This window comes from Psammomys obesus, unplaced genomic scaffold (assembly GCF_907164565.1).
Source record: "Psammomys obesus unplaced genomic scaffold, mPsaObe1.curated_primary_1811, whole genome shotgun sequence".
Classification (NCBI taxonomy): Eukaryota; Metazoa; Chordata; class Mammalia; order Rodentia; family Muridae; genus Psammomys; species Psammomys obesus.
In genome coordinates, this window is record NW_026590062.1 from 28,943,583 (window position 1) to 28,958,220 (window position 14,638).

At 40.6% G+C, this 14,638-nt stretch overlaps 1 protein-coding gene across 2 annotated transcripts in view; it reads right to left on the reverse strand.

Annotated features, from left to right (window-relative positions):
- Window positions 1-14,638, reverse strand: part of Adk (adenosine kinase) — a 432,164-nt gene that overhangs the window by 18,090 nt on the left and 399,436 nt on the right. For both annotated transcript variants that reach the window (XM_055605919.1, XM_055605920.1), the window contains exon 10: window positions 6,456-6,542. In XM_055605919.1, the coding sequence (XP_055461894.1) occupies window positions 6,456-6,542 (87 nt within the window). The remainder of the gene's footprint in view (window positions 1-6,455; window positions 6,543-14,638) is intronic.

A 14,638-nucleotide genomic window follows, 5' to 3' on the forward strand; every position in this document is an offset into this window, starting at 1 on the left:
GGAGTATCCATTTTAAGATTCAAACTATTTCCAGTCTGCTAACTGATACTACAGGACAGGAAACTAACAGACAAATATTTTTTTATGTTATTACAGTAACAAAATAAACCTTGGGGACTGGAGAGGTGGCTCAGACTTTAAGAGCACTGGCTGTTCTTCCAAATGTCCTGAGTTCAATTCCCAGCAATCACATAGTGGCTCACAACCAACGATAGTGAGATCTGGTGCCCTCTTCTGGTGCACAGGCACACATGCAGGCAGAATGCTGTAATAAAAACATATTTAAAAAAAAAAAAAAAAAGAAACTAAACCTTAGTCATTTTAATTATGATGTTACCTCTGGTCCTCTACCACTAAATAAAGCCGTTTCATAACATCATCAGTTTTTATTGGAATAAACATCTCTTGATTGCCTTCAAATCCAGAAAAACTAAGGTTCATACATTTGAGCTTTGGTGTATATGGTGGTTTGAATGAGAATGGCCCTCATAGTTTCACGGATTTTTAAAAATATTTTGTTTGTTTTTTGAGATAGGGTTTCTCTGTTTCTTCCTGGCTGTCCTGGAAGTCACTCTGCAAACCAGGCTGGCCTCAAACTTACAGATTCACCTGCCTCTGCCTGGGTTTAAAGGCTGACAGGCTTTGATTTGAATGTTTGGTCATTAGAGATTGGCACTACGTAAGAAGGATTAGAAGGTGTAGCCTTGTTGGAGGAAGCGTGTCACTGGGGGGTGGGCTTTGGGGTTTCAAAAGCTCAAGCCAGGCGCAGCGTCTGCCAGAGGATCTGGATATAGGCCGCTCCATCACGGAGAGCCACCATGCTCCCCACCCAGCCCTTATAAGAGTCGCTTCGGTATCTCTTCACAGCAATAGAAAGTGTATAATGAATGTCCTTGTATGATAATGACTCATATCATTTTGGTCTTAAATTCCCACCAAATCAAGACCTTTGAATTCCACTATTTATTTATACTTGCTTCTAGATGGAAACCATGTAGGATATCAGGTCTTTGAGAAAAATTGGTATATGAAAAAGTCCAGATTTCATTCTAAAATTATTCTGCATTTTGTACAACCAATGTAATATATATTTTTCTCTCCTCTCTCTTGTCCTGTCCCTACACTCTTCATTGCTGGGAAAGGATAATCTTCATTTCTTCAGATTACTAAAAAAAACAGTACTGTTCAAGCAGTCACAGGCCAGGTTCTTAATGTTTGGTACTCAAGTTTAACCTTATCTTCCTTCACTCTCTGAGCATGTGACAATTGCAAGGTATGAAAATCTTATTGTCCCCCTGTATGAAGTTGGTCTAATGGTTACTTCCATATTCCTAACAACCAAGTGAATTTCATATCTCATTGGATTTTGTTGTTGTTGTTGTTTTCAAGACAGGGTTTCTCTCTGTCTTCTCTGCCTTTGCTGTCCTGGACTCAAAGTCACAGAGACCCTCATGCCTCTTCCTCCCTGAGTGCTGGGATTAAAGGCATGTGCTACGACAACTGGCTTCATGTGATAATTTTAAGACTTTTAAATAAATCAATCAAAACAATGTCCTACTAGAGTTGAAAGACAGAAAAAGGTGGCGTACTGCTACATGGCTGTCTAGCAGGGGCAGATATCATGTAGGCCATTATCAAACAAGTCCCTAGAAGGCAGCAGTTATAGAAAGGTTTTGACTTCTGAGCACAAAAGCATGGAAACAGCATCCTGAATGCCTGTCATGTTACTTTTTAGTATCTAAGTAGAAAAGCAAAGGAATGTGGTGGCACACAAAACAATTGTAGGAATTTAATCTTCCCTCTTATGAGGTTTTTTGACATGTATATAATGTATTCTGATCATATTCACCCCTCCCACCCACTCTTATCCCCTTCTCACTCTGGCTCATCCTTTTCCTCTTCCCAACTAAGCCTCCATGTTTTTTCTTTTCAATTATGTGTGTGTGTGTCCTGATAAGTTTAGTTAGGGCTGATTACAGGAATAAGTTAGATACAGAGCAGGAGCAACTTAGCAGTGTCTACATGACTGAAAAAAAAATCACAAGAATTATGCATCATTTCTTTGTGTAACACACGATGAAGCAGTAATTAAGGACAGAGGATGAAGGCTGGCAAGATAGCTTCACGGGTAAAGGAGCTTGGCATCTAAGCCTAGTGACTGAGTACAGTCCCAAGGCAAGTGACTCTGCCAGCCACTGAGCCATCTTACTGGGTTTGGAAATAACTAAAGACAAAACAAAATTATTTTCTAAATATAAATTAAACAGTGAAATTTTATCAGATGAAAAACAGAATAGTTTTTTTTTTTTTTTTTTTTTTTTTTTACACTGTGGTCACTAAATGGCCTTAAGAGTCTTTACATATTATAGGCATTTTTTTAGGCAATACATTCTCTCACCTAAAGCTGAGATGAGAATGTTGAGAACCAAAAGCACTCAGATGTATTACAGGTTTTTAACTCTCAAAATACTATGTTTTAAACTATAGATGGGTCTTAACCATTCCTGTGTCATTTTGTTCTCCTGAGAATGTCGGTTCTTAAGAGAGGCCTCTAGTCTTTTATCCAAGGGTGCCTGGACACCATCTGTCATAGGTGTATTCACTTTCAGTCTAAAGAGGATTTGTAGGTTTGGTTCACACACAGTCCTGCAAAACATATGATTAAATCCTATCATATTAACACAGGCTAGCAGTGATGCCCAGTGGGGACGTCCTGGTTAGGTCTCCTTTCATATCATTTGTTATGATTTTTCTTCTCAGTTTCATTTACTGTGAGGAAACTTTCACTGGGAACAATGACAGTGCCTGTCACAAAATGTTCTCAATGTTTCCATTTGTTACTATGGCAGTGACAAAGAGGGTTCCAAATGAAAAGGCAGACCTGCTGTGACAAAGCACAGCAGGACAACAAGAAATTTTCTTCTGACCTAGGAAATTAGGAAATCATAGTTAGAGCTTATAGAATTTCTCTATTTCAAAAGGTACAATCCTGACACTGAGGCTTTTGAGGAAGAATGTGAAAGCAGGAGTTTTATCACTGAGAAATAAAAGAGCAAAGGTTACAAAGCATTTAAGATCTCCAAATAGAACAAGGAGGTGTGTTTGTCAAGGCCAGAGGGATTTGACACACACACACTAAATCCTTGAGATGGAACTATGAGTTTAATTCATGTACACTGGGGGTACTCATTTACAAGTTATAGATGAGAATCAAGAGGTAAGTTTATAATTTTCACTGGCAAAAGAGAACACATGGTAGTTTGTTACTGAGTTATCTAATCGGCACAAGGTAGCTAGAGTGATGCTATAGCAAAAATCTTGAAATGTATGAGGAGAAAATTATTGTACTTTAGAGAGTTAAATCACTATAACACTATAGACTGGAATACAGATATGCAAAGTCACACAAGACAGAAATACTCTTAGGCCAGCAAGACTTGAAAGTAACAGGATGAATATATTATCTTTCTAAAGATAGAATATGTCAATCAGAAAGGAGATATGTTAATCAGGCAATGAAGCAAAGAAAAAGAATCTACTTAGTAATGTAAAAGTTGCCACTGCCTCTCCATTTATGTCAAAGATAGGAGTTTAACAGCTGGTTATTTCTAATCCCTGGAGAAAAGCTCTTGCTGATATGGAGATGGGAACCTGGGGTTTCAGCCAATGGGTTTATTTATTTATTTTTAAGATGTAAAACCATTTCTGTTTTAGGATAGATTTGTCAGGTAGCTTATCTTGGTGCAATTAAACAGCTGCTTCATATAATTTCTGTTTGGACGTCATACTTGCCAAGTAGGTTTATTATCTGGCTCTGCCTACCTCCTGCTGCAATCTACTCTACTGCCTGAGAGGCTCTTGGCTCAAACTCCCATGTAGCCCTTCCATTCTACAGTTTCAGTTTCTTTCTTTGATGTAACAAACTTACCTGGAGTCCTCAGCATCCATCCTATCAGATAATAAAAGGTGCTCTTCAGTAAACGAAGTCATTTTATTCAGATTCTCTTTAGCAAGCCAGTGCTTGTTAGAAAGGCTGGCCTGTGGCTCTTAGCTTTAATGAGATCTCTCTCTCTCTCAAATCCTGTTTCCAGAAGTATACAGTGTAGCAACTGCATTCTCAGAGACTGACTTTAAACACCGAATTTGATCCCTGGGGCCTGCGTGGTGGAAGTAAACCCCAGCTTCTGTAAGCTGCCCACTGACCTCCACATGTGTACCATGATATGTGTTGCCCATACTCATACAAACAGAAACTAAGTAAGCGTGAACAACAACAACAAGGTCTTGGGATGTAGCTCAGTGGTACAGTACTCTTTAGTTTTCACAAGGCTTTAGAGTTGGATTCCCACCACTACAGCTGCCATCATGGCCCCTCTCTCCCAGCTGGTTAAGGTAGAACATAAGGTTATCTACTGTAACCATTACGGTGTGACTCACACACACAGATGTGCTGAGTAGGCCAACAGAAATCTTCCACTGGTAACTGACATAGGGTTTCATCTCATTTTACAACCTTATGTTTCAACATGTGATCGTCCTGGGAACTCATGAGAGGTTTCTGTTTTTTAAATACAGGGTATAGAGCAGCCCTGCTGGCCTTGAGCTCACTATGAGTGAAGAGACCTTGAACTCTTGAGCCTCCTGCTTCCATCCCCTTCCCATGTGTAGTGTTACAGACATGCATAGCCACTATTTTATGTGCTGTTAAGGATCCAACCACATGTTTTGTGCATGCCAGGTGAGTGCTTCAAACTACAAGGCCAGTATGGGACACTTGAGATTGTTTCAAAACAAAACAAAGCAGAACCCCTAAAGGCTTCTTTCCTTTATATTTACCTAACAGTAGCCACAGCCAAGGCTCTGAAAAGAGGCTTAAGGGCTACAGACTGAGCAGGTAAATGTGCCTGTTCCTAAGCCCGAGATTTGAGTTTGATAGAACCAATTCCCACAAGCTGTCCTCTGATTTTTACACACTCTGTGGCACAACTATGACCACTTCCCATGATAAACAAATGTTTCACACCATACCACCAGGTATGGTGTATATCTTTAACACAAGTGCCAACCTTTCTGGTACAGTTCAGGCCATCACTCGCCACAGTGTGTACTGCAGTTAGCTTGTCCTAGCTTGGTCCCTAAGAAGAGCTCCTTCCCTCACAGGCCCTGCATTCTCACTGGGTACTGGCAGGCGCACTATCTGCAGTGTGATCTGTTGTTGCAGGGCCAGACGTAGTAATTAGGTCACCCTCGTATCTGTGATAGCCTCATTATACTTCCCACTAAATGTCAAGTAAATAGAACACGTACCGCTTTGCAGAGTTAAAGCACTTGAATAATGTGAACACAGCATATAAGTATATAGGCTTCTGGACTAAGATTCTTGGTTTAACTAATTTCTAATCAGAAAAATCACTACTGTTTCCTTAATGCATTATGCAGTATGGCTTAATTCTGAATAAAATATTTTTAGCTTACAAAGATTTACAGCTCTGAAGGGGATGGAATAGGAAAATTAGCTGTAGATTACTCTAATATTATCACTGATGAAGTCTTTCAGTACAAGGAACCAAAACCAAGCATGAAGTGGTATACTGTCCATTATACACACTTTTGTAAAGCGTACAAGGGCCAGTAAGATAGGTAAAGGTACTTCCTGGCAAGCCTTAGAATCCTAGCAGGACCACTGGCCCTGAACTTGGAAAGCAGAACTGACTGACAGCCACATACAAACAGTGGCTTGGGTGTTTATGTGAGTGTAACAAAGGTACACACATAATAAATACTAAATGAAGGTAACAAGAAAAGATAATGAAAGCTCATTGGATAAAAGAAAATGAGGTAGAGTACCTGTTTTATACCCTCAGGAATATGTATAAGAAATTTTAGAGAAATGAAACACTTTTGTTGATGAAAAGATCACTAAACTGAAATAACACTTGTTACAACCATCATATTTAAGCATTTCCCATGATGCATATCACCTTTCAGGAGAAGGTAGCAACAGTCATCTCCACTGGTCTTTAAAACCCAGCCTTGTCTTGTTTTCCAGCAGAAACCCCTGTGGGCCAGCACTCAGGACTCCAAAGTTTTCTAGAGACATTGCCTGGCTTAAAACTACAGTGAACTTTGAGTAATTTAAAAACCTAACTGTCCTGATCTCACTTTTTGCTCCTTCTTACTGGGCCTGAATTAGTAAAAAACTTAACCCTTCTTAAGCATCACATGGGCACTATCAGGTACAGACACTGTGACAATCGGGCACGAATCGGCTGTCTACTGTACTTGCTGTGGCTTGTTACAATGTTCTGACACAATTACTCTTGCACCAAATGATCTTCAGCAAACAAATGCACCTGTAGTAAAATCCCCTCGTATACAATGACTGTAGCTGATGGAGACAGTACTGGATTAAAATGTTTCACTTAGAAGCAAAGGTGAAATAAGTGAGTCTGTACCTCCAACAAATGCATCTCCAGCTCCATTGGTGTCGACGATTTCCTTCTGGTTTTGATCCAAGACAGCAAAAGCAGTGACATCATTCTCTGTAATGAAAGCAAAAAAAAAAAAGCAGACTCACTTAACTTGGTAATGCTTAGTACTTAAGATCACTGGCAAAACTTGACACTGCTTGCTCACCCGCTGTTCAGAGAAATGACCCTGTGTACTGCACCAGAGCGCTTGGTGCAGAGCAACGCTTTGTGTGTGGGTTAGCAGAGCCACAGGCAGGTAGTTCACACTCCTGCAGATTGACTCTATTCGCTCTTTTTTGGACAGATCGTGTGACTGAACAGAAACTGTGAGCTAAAGGAAGTGCTTCTGTGGACTGAATCGCAACCCCTAGCAAATCCCCAAGACTGCTTGGGTTGCTGGCAGTGAAATTTTAGATCTCCTGAAAGAGCTTCGACTTTTAACTGTAAATATAGTCTTGAGTGCCTTTCTACAGAAAAATCACAATGGCAAAATAAAGAATGTTACTATTATTCTGTGAGAACACTTGCTGTCCATGTAAAGGATTGTTGATTTTAGTTGGCTTATTATACATAAGCTAATCTGGTTACCTTTGGCCATCTGCCCCAGCTAACAAAAGGCACAGCTACCACAGAATTCACAGGCGAACAGCAGGGACAAGTGCAGCCAGAGCAGGGTTTGCCTTTTCCCTACAGAGTAACCTTGGGCAGTGCTCTAAGCCTGGCAGCTCTGGTATGCTTTGATGAAATCTGGCCTAGGAGACAACTGCAAATGACTGCATGGTAGTTTCTTATTGGGAGCTGGGACCTCTGAGGTGACAAATTTGCACCCTATGAAGACAGACTTGGCTAATGCCTTTGCAAACTTCAATCTCACCTCAAAGCAAAAAGGAAGTAGGAGATTTTAGGGGCTTTAAGAATGGCCTTGCTGACTAAAGCTCTTAAGAACTGAGGTGAGCACCTGCTTTGCACATGTGTGCAGGTGTGTGGCATATGACTGTAATCCCAGCACTCGGGAGGCAAGAGCAGAAGTTAGTATTGTAAGTTTGAGGCCAGCCTGACCTATTATGGGACTCTTTCCAAAAAAAACAAAACAACCCCCCCCCCCAAAAAAAAAAAAAAAAACACAGAAGAAAGTTAGGGCTGTACTCTACACTGCAGGTTTGGCCATACTCTGTCGACTGGCCAGGGACAAATGGCAGTACTTGCTTTCTGGGTATCTGGTGCTCCAGGATCTGGGATTACAGTTGTTTATTATCATTCCCAGTCAAAGAGAGAGTCAACACAACAGACACAGAAATGTTAATGAAAAAACGATCCCATTGTGCTGAGCAAGGAAAAGCTTGCTTGTAACCCCGGCACTACATCAATTAAAGTACGGCAGGAGGATCCTGGGCGAGGCCAGTCTAGGCTACAAAGTGAGACTCTACCTTATAAAACCAAACAAAACCTAGGAAATCAATCTTCTCAGAAAGGTCTACTGAGCAAGCCAGTGAGCATGTTGTCAAGCAGCTCTATCTGTGGCCTCATGGGCTTTGTAAGTCTTACGGTACCTAGGAAGATGGCCTAGCATATTTACAGATGACAAAGTTACATTGCAGTGTCAAAAGGCTGGACAATCCTGGATGTTAAAAACCCAGAATCATCTATTCAATTCTAATTAACACTGGTAAGATGACTCATGAATGTAATCTCAGCACTTGGAATGCTGAGTAAGGAGGATCACAGTGGCCAGCCTGGGCTACACAGTGATTTTACAACTAGCCTGAGCAACACAGTAAAACCTTTTTAAAAAAAAATAAAAAAAACCTGAAGCAATTAAACTTTCTATACTTTGTAACTATAGAGCCTACGTGGCAGTGAACAGGAGTGGAATGAATTGGATGTTATGGTGTAAATATAAAGGATCAGTGTTTCTACAGAACATGAAGTACATATAGTTGCACAGACAGAAGGAAAAAGATGCAAGCAGACTTTATTAGAAATAATTGGGACTGGGCTGCAATCTGATTTAGGGAAAGGTCTACACTATAAATATTTACAGAGAAATCAAGTTGTATTACTTTCAAATATAAGTCATACTATATAGGTGATGAACTATGATGAACCTAGAACAGATGCATTGAATAAGGAAGATGAATGATATTAATGAATCACTATTATCAACAGAGTCATACTATGTAGTAACTGGACACATTCGTAAAATACTCTGGGTAATAATTAACTGTGGGGGATAGGGAGATGGTAAAGTGCTTGTCTGGCAACATGAAGACCTCATTTGATCACAGAAACCCATAAAAAGTCAGCACTCCTACTGGAAAACGGGAGTTAGAAGCTTATGGGCCAGAGGACAAAAACAAGAAACCCCATGTCCACAAGACGGGGGTGAGAAATAATCCCTGAAAGCTGTCCTCTAAGGCCAGCATTCGGGAGGCAGAGGCAGGTAGGTCTGAGGTCCAGCCCAAACAAGCTACATAGTAAGACCTAGCTTCAACCCCTCTGCATACAAACCTCAAAAAACCCAAAAACCCCAACCAGAGCCAAACAAACAAACAAACAAACAAACCCTCCCCCCCGCCTCCCAAACCAATAAAACACCTCACATAAAAAGGAAGCAGGGAAAGGCACACACACACACACACACACACACACACACACACTCCCCAAATCAAGAATGGGCCAGCAAGATATTTTAGATCGTAAAGGAGCTATCCCCCCAAGCCTGATGACCTGAGATCCCTGTGTTTCACAGAATGGAAGAAGAATGCTGACTCCTGCAAGTTGTTCTTTGACTCACACATATGAGCCATGCTCTATGTTTAATCAAATACTTCTACTTAAGAGCTTACAAGGCCATTGGGGTGTCGTGGAGCATGCTTTTAATCCCAGACATGGGGGAGAGGGGGAAGGAGAGGAAGAGGGAGGTGGATCTCTGCTATCAAGGCCAGCCTAGTATCCATAGTTAGTTTCAGCCAAGGTTACAATGTAAGACTGTCACAAATAAACAAAGAGCTTGTAAGGATTAAGTTGAGAGGATAAATGTGTGTGTGGTCTCACAACAACAACAACAACAACAACAAAAGGCCCAGGTCCAGATGGTTTTAGTACTGAATTCTATCAGACATTCAAAGAACAGCTAATACCAATACTCCTCAAAGTATTCCACAAAGTAGAAACTGAAGGAACATTGTCAAATTCATTCTATGAAGCCACAGTCACCCTGATACATAAATCACACAAAGACTCAAAAAAGAATTTCAGACCAATTTCACTGATGAACATCAATGCAAAAATACTCAAAAACTAAATCCAAGACACATCAAACACATCATCCACCATGATCAAGTTGGCTTAATCCCAGGGATCTAGGAATGGTTAAACATACAAAAACCAACATCCCTTCAGTATGAAAGTCTTGGAAAGATCAGGGATACAAGGCCTATATTTAAACATAATAAAGGCTATATACAGCAAGCCAATAGCCAACATCAAATTAAATGGAGAGAAACTCAAAGCAATTCCACTAAAATCAGGGACAAGACAAGGCTGTCCATGCTATAAGTCTTCAATACAGTACTTGAAGTTCTAGCGAGAACAATAAGACACCTAAAAGAGATCAAGGGCATACAAATTGGGAAGAAAGAAGTCAAAGTATCGATATTTGCAGATGGTATGATAGTGTACAAAAGAGACCCCAAAAATTCTGCCAGAGAACTCCTGCATCTGATAAACACCTTCAGAAAATTGGCTGGATTCAAGATTAATTCATAAAATCAGTAGCCCTCCTATACACAAACAACAAAGTGTCTGAGATAGAAATTAGGGAAACTATACCCTCCAAAATAGCCACAAATAATATAAAGTATCTTGGTGTAACTCTAACCAAGAAAAAGACCTGTGTAACAAGAACTCCAAGTTGCTGAAGAAAGAAATTGAAGATATAAGAATATGAAAATATGTCCCATGCTTGTGGATTGGTAGGATTAACACAGTAAAAATGGCCATCTTACCAAAGGCAATCCGCAATCTATAGATTCAATGCAATTCCCATCAAAATACCAACACAGTTCTTTACAGGCCTTGAAAGAACAATTCTAAACTTCATATGAAAAAACAAAAAACCAAGAATAGCTACAATAATCCTATAAAATAATAGAACTTCTGGAGGTATCTCCATACCTTTACCTCAAGCTATACTACAGAGTAATAAAAACTGCATGGTACCGGCGTAGAAATAGACTGGTTGATCAATGGAATCGAATTGAAGACCCAAAAATAAATCCCCATACCTATGGTTACTTGACTTTTGACAAAGGAGCTAAAACCACACAATGGAAAAAAAAAAACAGCATCTTCAACAAATGGTGCTGATGTCTACATGCTGAAAAATACAAATAGATCCATATTTATCTCTCTGCACAAAACTCAAATCCAAGTGGGTCCAATACCTCAATATAACATCGGATACACTAAATCTATTAAAAGAGAAAGTGGGGAAGAGCCTCAAACTCACTGTCACATGAGACAACTTCCTGAACAGAACACCAACAGCTCAGGCTCTAAAATCAACAATTAATAAACAGAACCTCTTGAAACTGAAAAGCTTCTGTAAGGCAAAGGACACTGTCAATAGAACAAAAAAAGAATCTACAGACTGAGAAAAGATCTTCACCAATCCTACATCTGACACAGGGCTAATATCCAGAATATATAATAAACTCAAGAAATCAAGCACCAACAAACAAATAACCCAATTTAAAAATGGGGCACAGAACTAAACAGAGAATTCTCAACAGAGGAATGTCAAATGGCCAAGAAGCACTTAAAGAAATGCTCAGTTTCCTTAGTCATCAGGGGAATGCAAATCAAAACAACTCTGAGATTCCATCTCACACCAGGCAGAATGGCCAAGATCAAGCTGCTGGCCGGGGTGTGGAGAAAGGGGAACACTCTTCCATTGCTGGTGGGAGTGTAAGCTTGTACAACCACTTTGGAAATCAACCTGCAGCTTTCTTAGAAAACTGGGAATAACTTTACCTCAAGACCCAGCTATACCTCTCCTGGGTATATACACAAAAGATGCCCTGCCATACAACAAAGACACTTACTCAGTTAGGTTCAGAGCAGATTTATTTGTAATAGCCAGAATCTGGAAACAACCTAGATGCTCCTTAACTGAAGAATGAATAAAGAAACTGTGGCACATTTACACAATGGAATAATACTCAGCTAACAAAAACAAATCATGAAATTTGCAGGCAAACGGATGGATCTAGAAATGCTCATTCTGAGTGAGGTAACTCAGACCCAGAAAGATGCACATGGTATGTACTCACTTATAAGTGGATTTTAGCCATATAATACAAGATAAGCATGCTATGAGCCAAAGACCCAAAGAAGATAAGTAATAATGAGGCCCCAACGGAGGGTGCATAAATCTCATTAAGAAGGGGGGACAGAAGAGACAGAGGTGATGGCTGAAGAGAGAAAACAAGGTAGGAGAGGAGGCACAGAGAGTTAAGAGGATGGAGATCAGACCTGGGGAGAGCAAGGGCAGGAGGAAAGAAGAACTGTAGAGAAAACAGAAACTGAGGGTGGGGACATCTCTGTGACAAGCTGGAGATCTAAGTCAGGGTAGGGTCCTGGAAGGATATGAGGGGGATTCAAGTAGAGACTCATAGTAGCAGAGACCATAGAGACTGAAGAGGACATCCTCTAACTAGACTAGTCTTCTAGTAAAGGGCAGGGAACACCAAACTTCTTCCCAAAATTTACCCTGCTTATGAGATGTATGTGGATAAAGATAGAACAGATAGAGGAGAGACTGAGGAAATGACCAACTGATGCCTGTCTCAACCAAAGACCCACCCTATCAGAGAGTGCCAACCCCTGATATTATGAATGATATTCTGCTAAGCTTGCAGACAGGAGCCTGTCAGAGTGGTCCTCTGAGAGGCTCTACCCAGCAGTGCCTCAAAACATGCTGAGACTCACACTCACAGCCAATTAGTGGTCAATGCATAGAGAGTCTTGGGGAATAATGGAAGAGAAAGGACCTGGAGGTGACCAGATATCTACAAGAAGACCAACAGAGCCAACTAACCAGGGCCCAGAGTGGCTTTCTGAGACTGAAGCATCAACCAAGGACTATTCATGAACTGGACCTAATCCTCTTATAAAGATATAGTAGATGGGCAGCTTAGGTCTCATGTGGGTTTCCTAGAAAGGGAAGTGGGGACTGCATCCGGCATGGACTCACTTGCTAGGTTTTAGGTCACTTCCCCCTGGTGGGACTGCTTTGAACTGCCATAGGGAAAGAGGACATGTTCAGTCCTGATGTAACTTGATAAGCTGGGCTGAATGGAAAGGGAGTTCCCCTTTTCCTCAGAAAGACTCTACCCAGCAGTGTATCAAAGCAGATGCTGAAACTCATAACCAAACTTTGTGCAGGAAAGTGTGCAGGAAATCCTATGAAATAAGGAGATAGAAAGACCTGGAGAGGACAGAAGCTCCACAAGGAGAACAACAGAACCAAAATACATGGGCCCAGGGGTCTTTTCTGAGACTGATACTCCAACCAAGGACCATTCATGGAGAAAACCTAGAACCCCTGCACAGATGTAGCCATGGCAGTTCAGGCTCCAAGTGGGTTCCCTAGCAAGGGGAACAGTGGCTGTCTCTGACATGAACTCAGTGGCTGGCTCTTTGACCACCTCCCCCTGAGGACTAGCCTTGCCAGGCCACAGAGAAAGACAATGCAGCCACTCCTGATGAGACCTGATAGGCTAGGGTCAAGGGGAGGAGGAAGGGGAGGAGGATCTCCCCTATTAGTGGACTTGGAGAGGGACATGGGAGGAGATGAGGGAAGGAGGGTGGGATTGGGAGGGAATGAGGGAGGAGGCTACAGCTGGGATACAAAGTGAATAAGCTGTAATTAATATAAAAAATAAAATAAATAAAATTCTCTAACTTAAAAAAAAAGGTACTCTGCACAATGGCACACACCTGTAATCCCAGCACTCAGGGAGGCAGAGGCAGAGGCAGGTGGAGCTCTGTGAGTTTCAGGCCAGTCTTGGGTACAGAGTGAGTTTAGAACTTCACAGAGAAACCCTGTCTCAAAACAAACAAAGCAAAGCAAGCAAACAAACAAACAAAACCCTTCACAATTGGTTAATATAATGATTGCACAACTGTCAACATAAGAGCAACTCTTAAGACAGATACTTGAAAAAAGTGAGTTGTTGGGAAATGTCCAGGCTACTTTGAACACATGAAGCTCTTTCTAAATTCCAAACAGAGAACACCCTTATGTTTTACTGTGGCATTACAGTCCACTGCATGGCCACACTATCATTGATTTCCCAGTCCTTCATGATGGACTTATGGGTAACCTTCAACCTTCCTTGATCACACATAATGCTGCAAAGCATTCAAGCCTTTATTTTTAATACCATTTGGATTTAATTATTATACTTAATAGCCAAGTCAATGATATCATTCCTACTTTACTCAGGGAACTGACACAAATAAACCAGGTTGTTACGGTAATAGCACTAAATGTGTCTTAACGAACAGTGAAGAAACGAGAATACAGGAAATGCTTCTTCTCACTAGGACACACACATCAGGATATGAGCAAGACACCCTGCTCAGACTGCCCTAATAAACAGGGTAATGAAACAGATGACAAACTCTTCTAATAATAGAGATTTATAGAACAATCCTAATTAACAAGGACTTTGGGGACTGAGGAGCTCTGAGTTAATTTAATTTTCTGGTTAACTAAAGAAAAAGCAGAAAGTCTTTTTTAGTTGGAATTTTTTCTAAATGTCTTAACATAATATATTAATATACCATGACATCCGTGCTTTAATTAATTTATGGAACTCAATGAAAAATTTCTCAGAGAATAGAGAATCTTACAGCACATCTGAATATCATTATCTTGAACATTAGTTCCTACTGTAGTTCTCAAGGTATAGGTCTTTCATGAGAAGCAGGCTCAGTAGAACGGTGGGAATGTTTGCATTAAAATCTAAAGCCAACCATGGTTTAAGGTGGTTTGGGCTCAGCTTCTTTATTTAATACATGTTTATTAAAAGCTTGTCTCATGTCAAGAACTGTATTAGAGACCAAACATGGACAAGTCAATGGTGCAGACCAAACTGGCT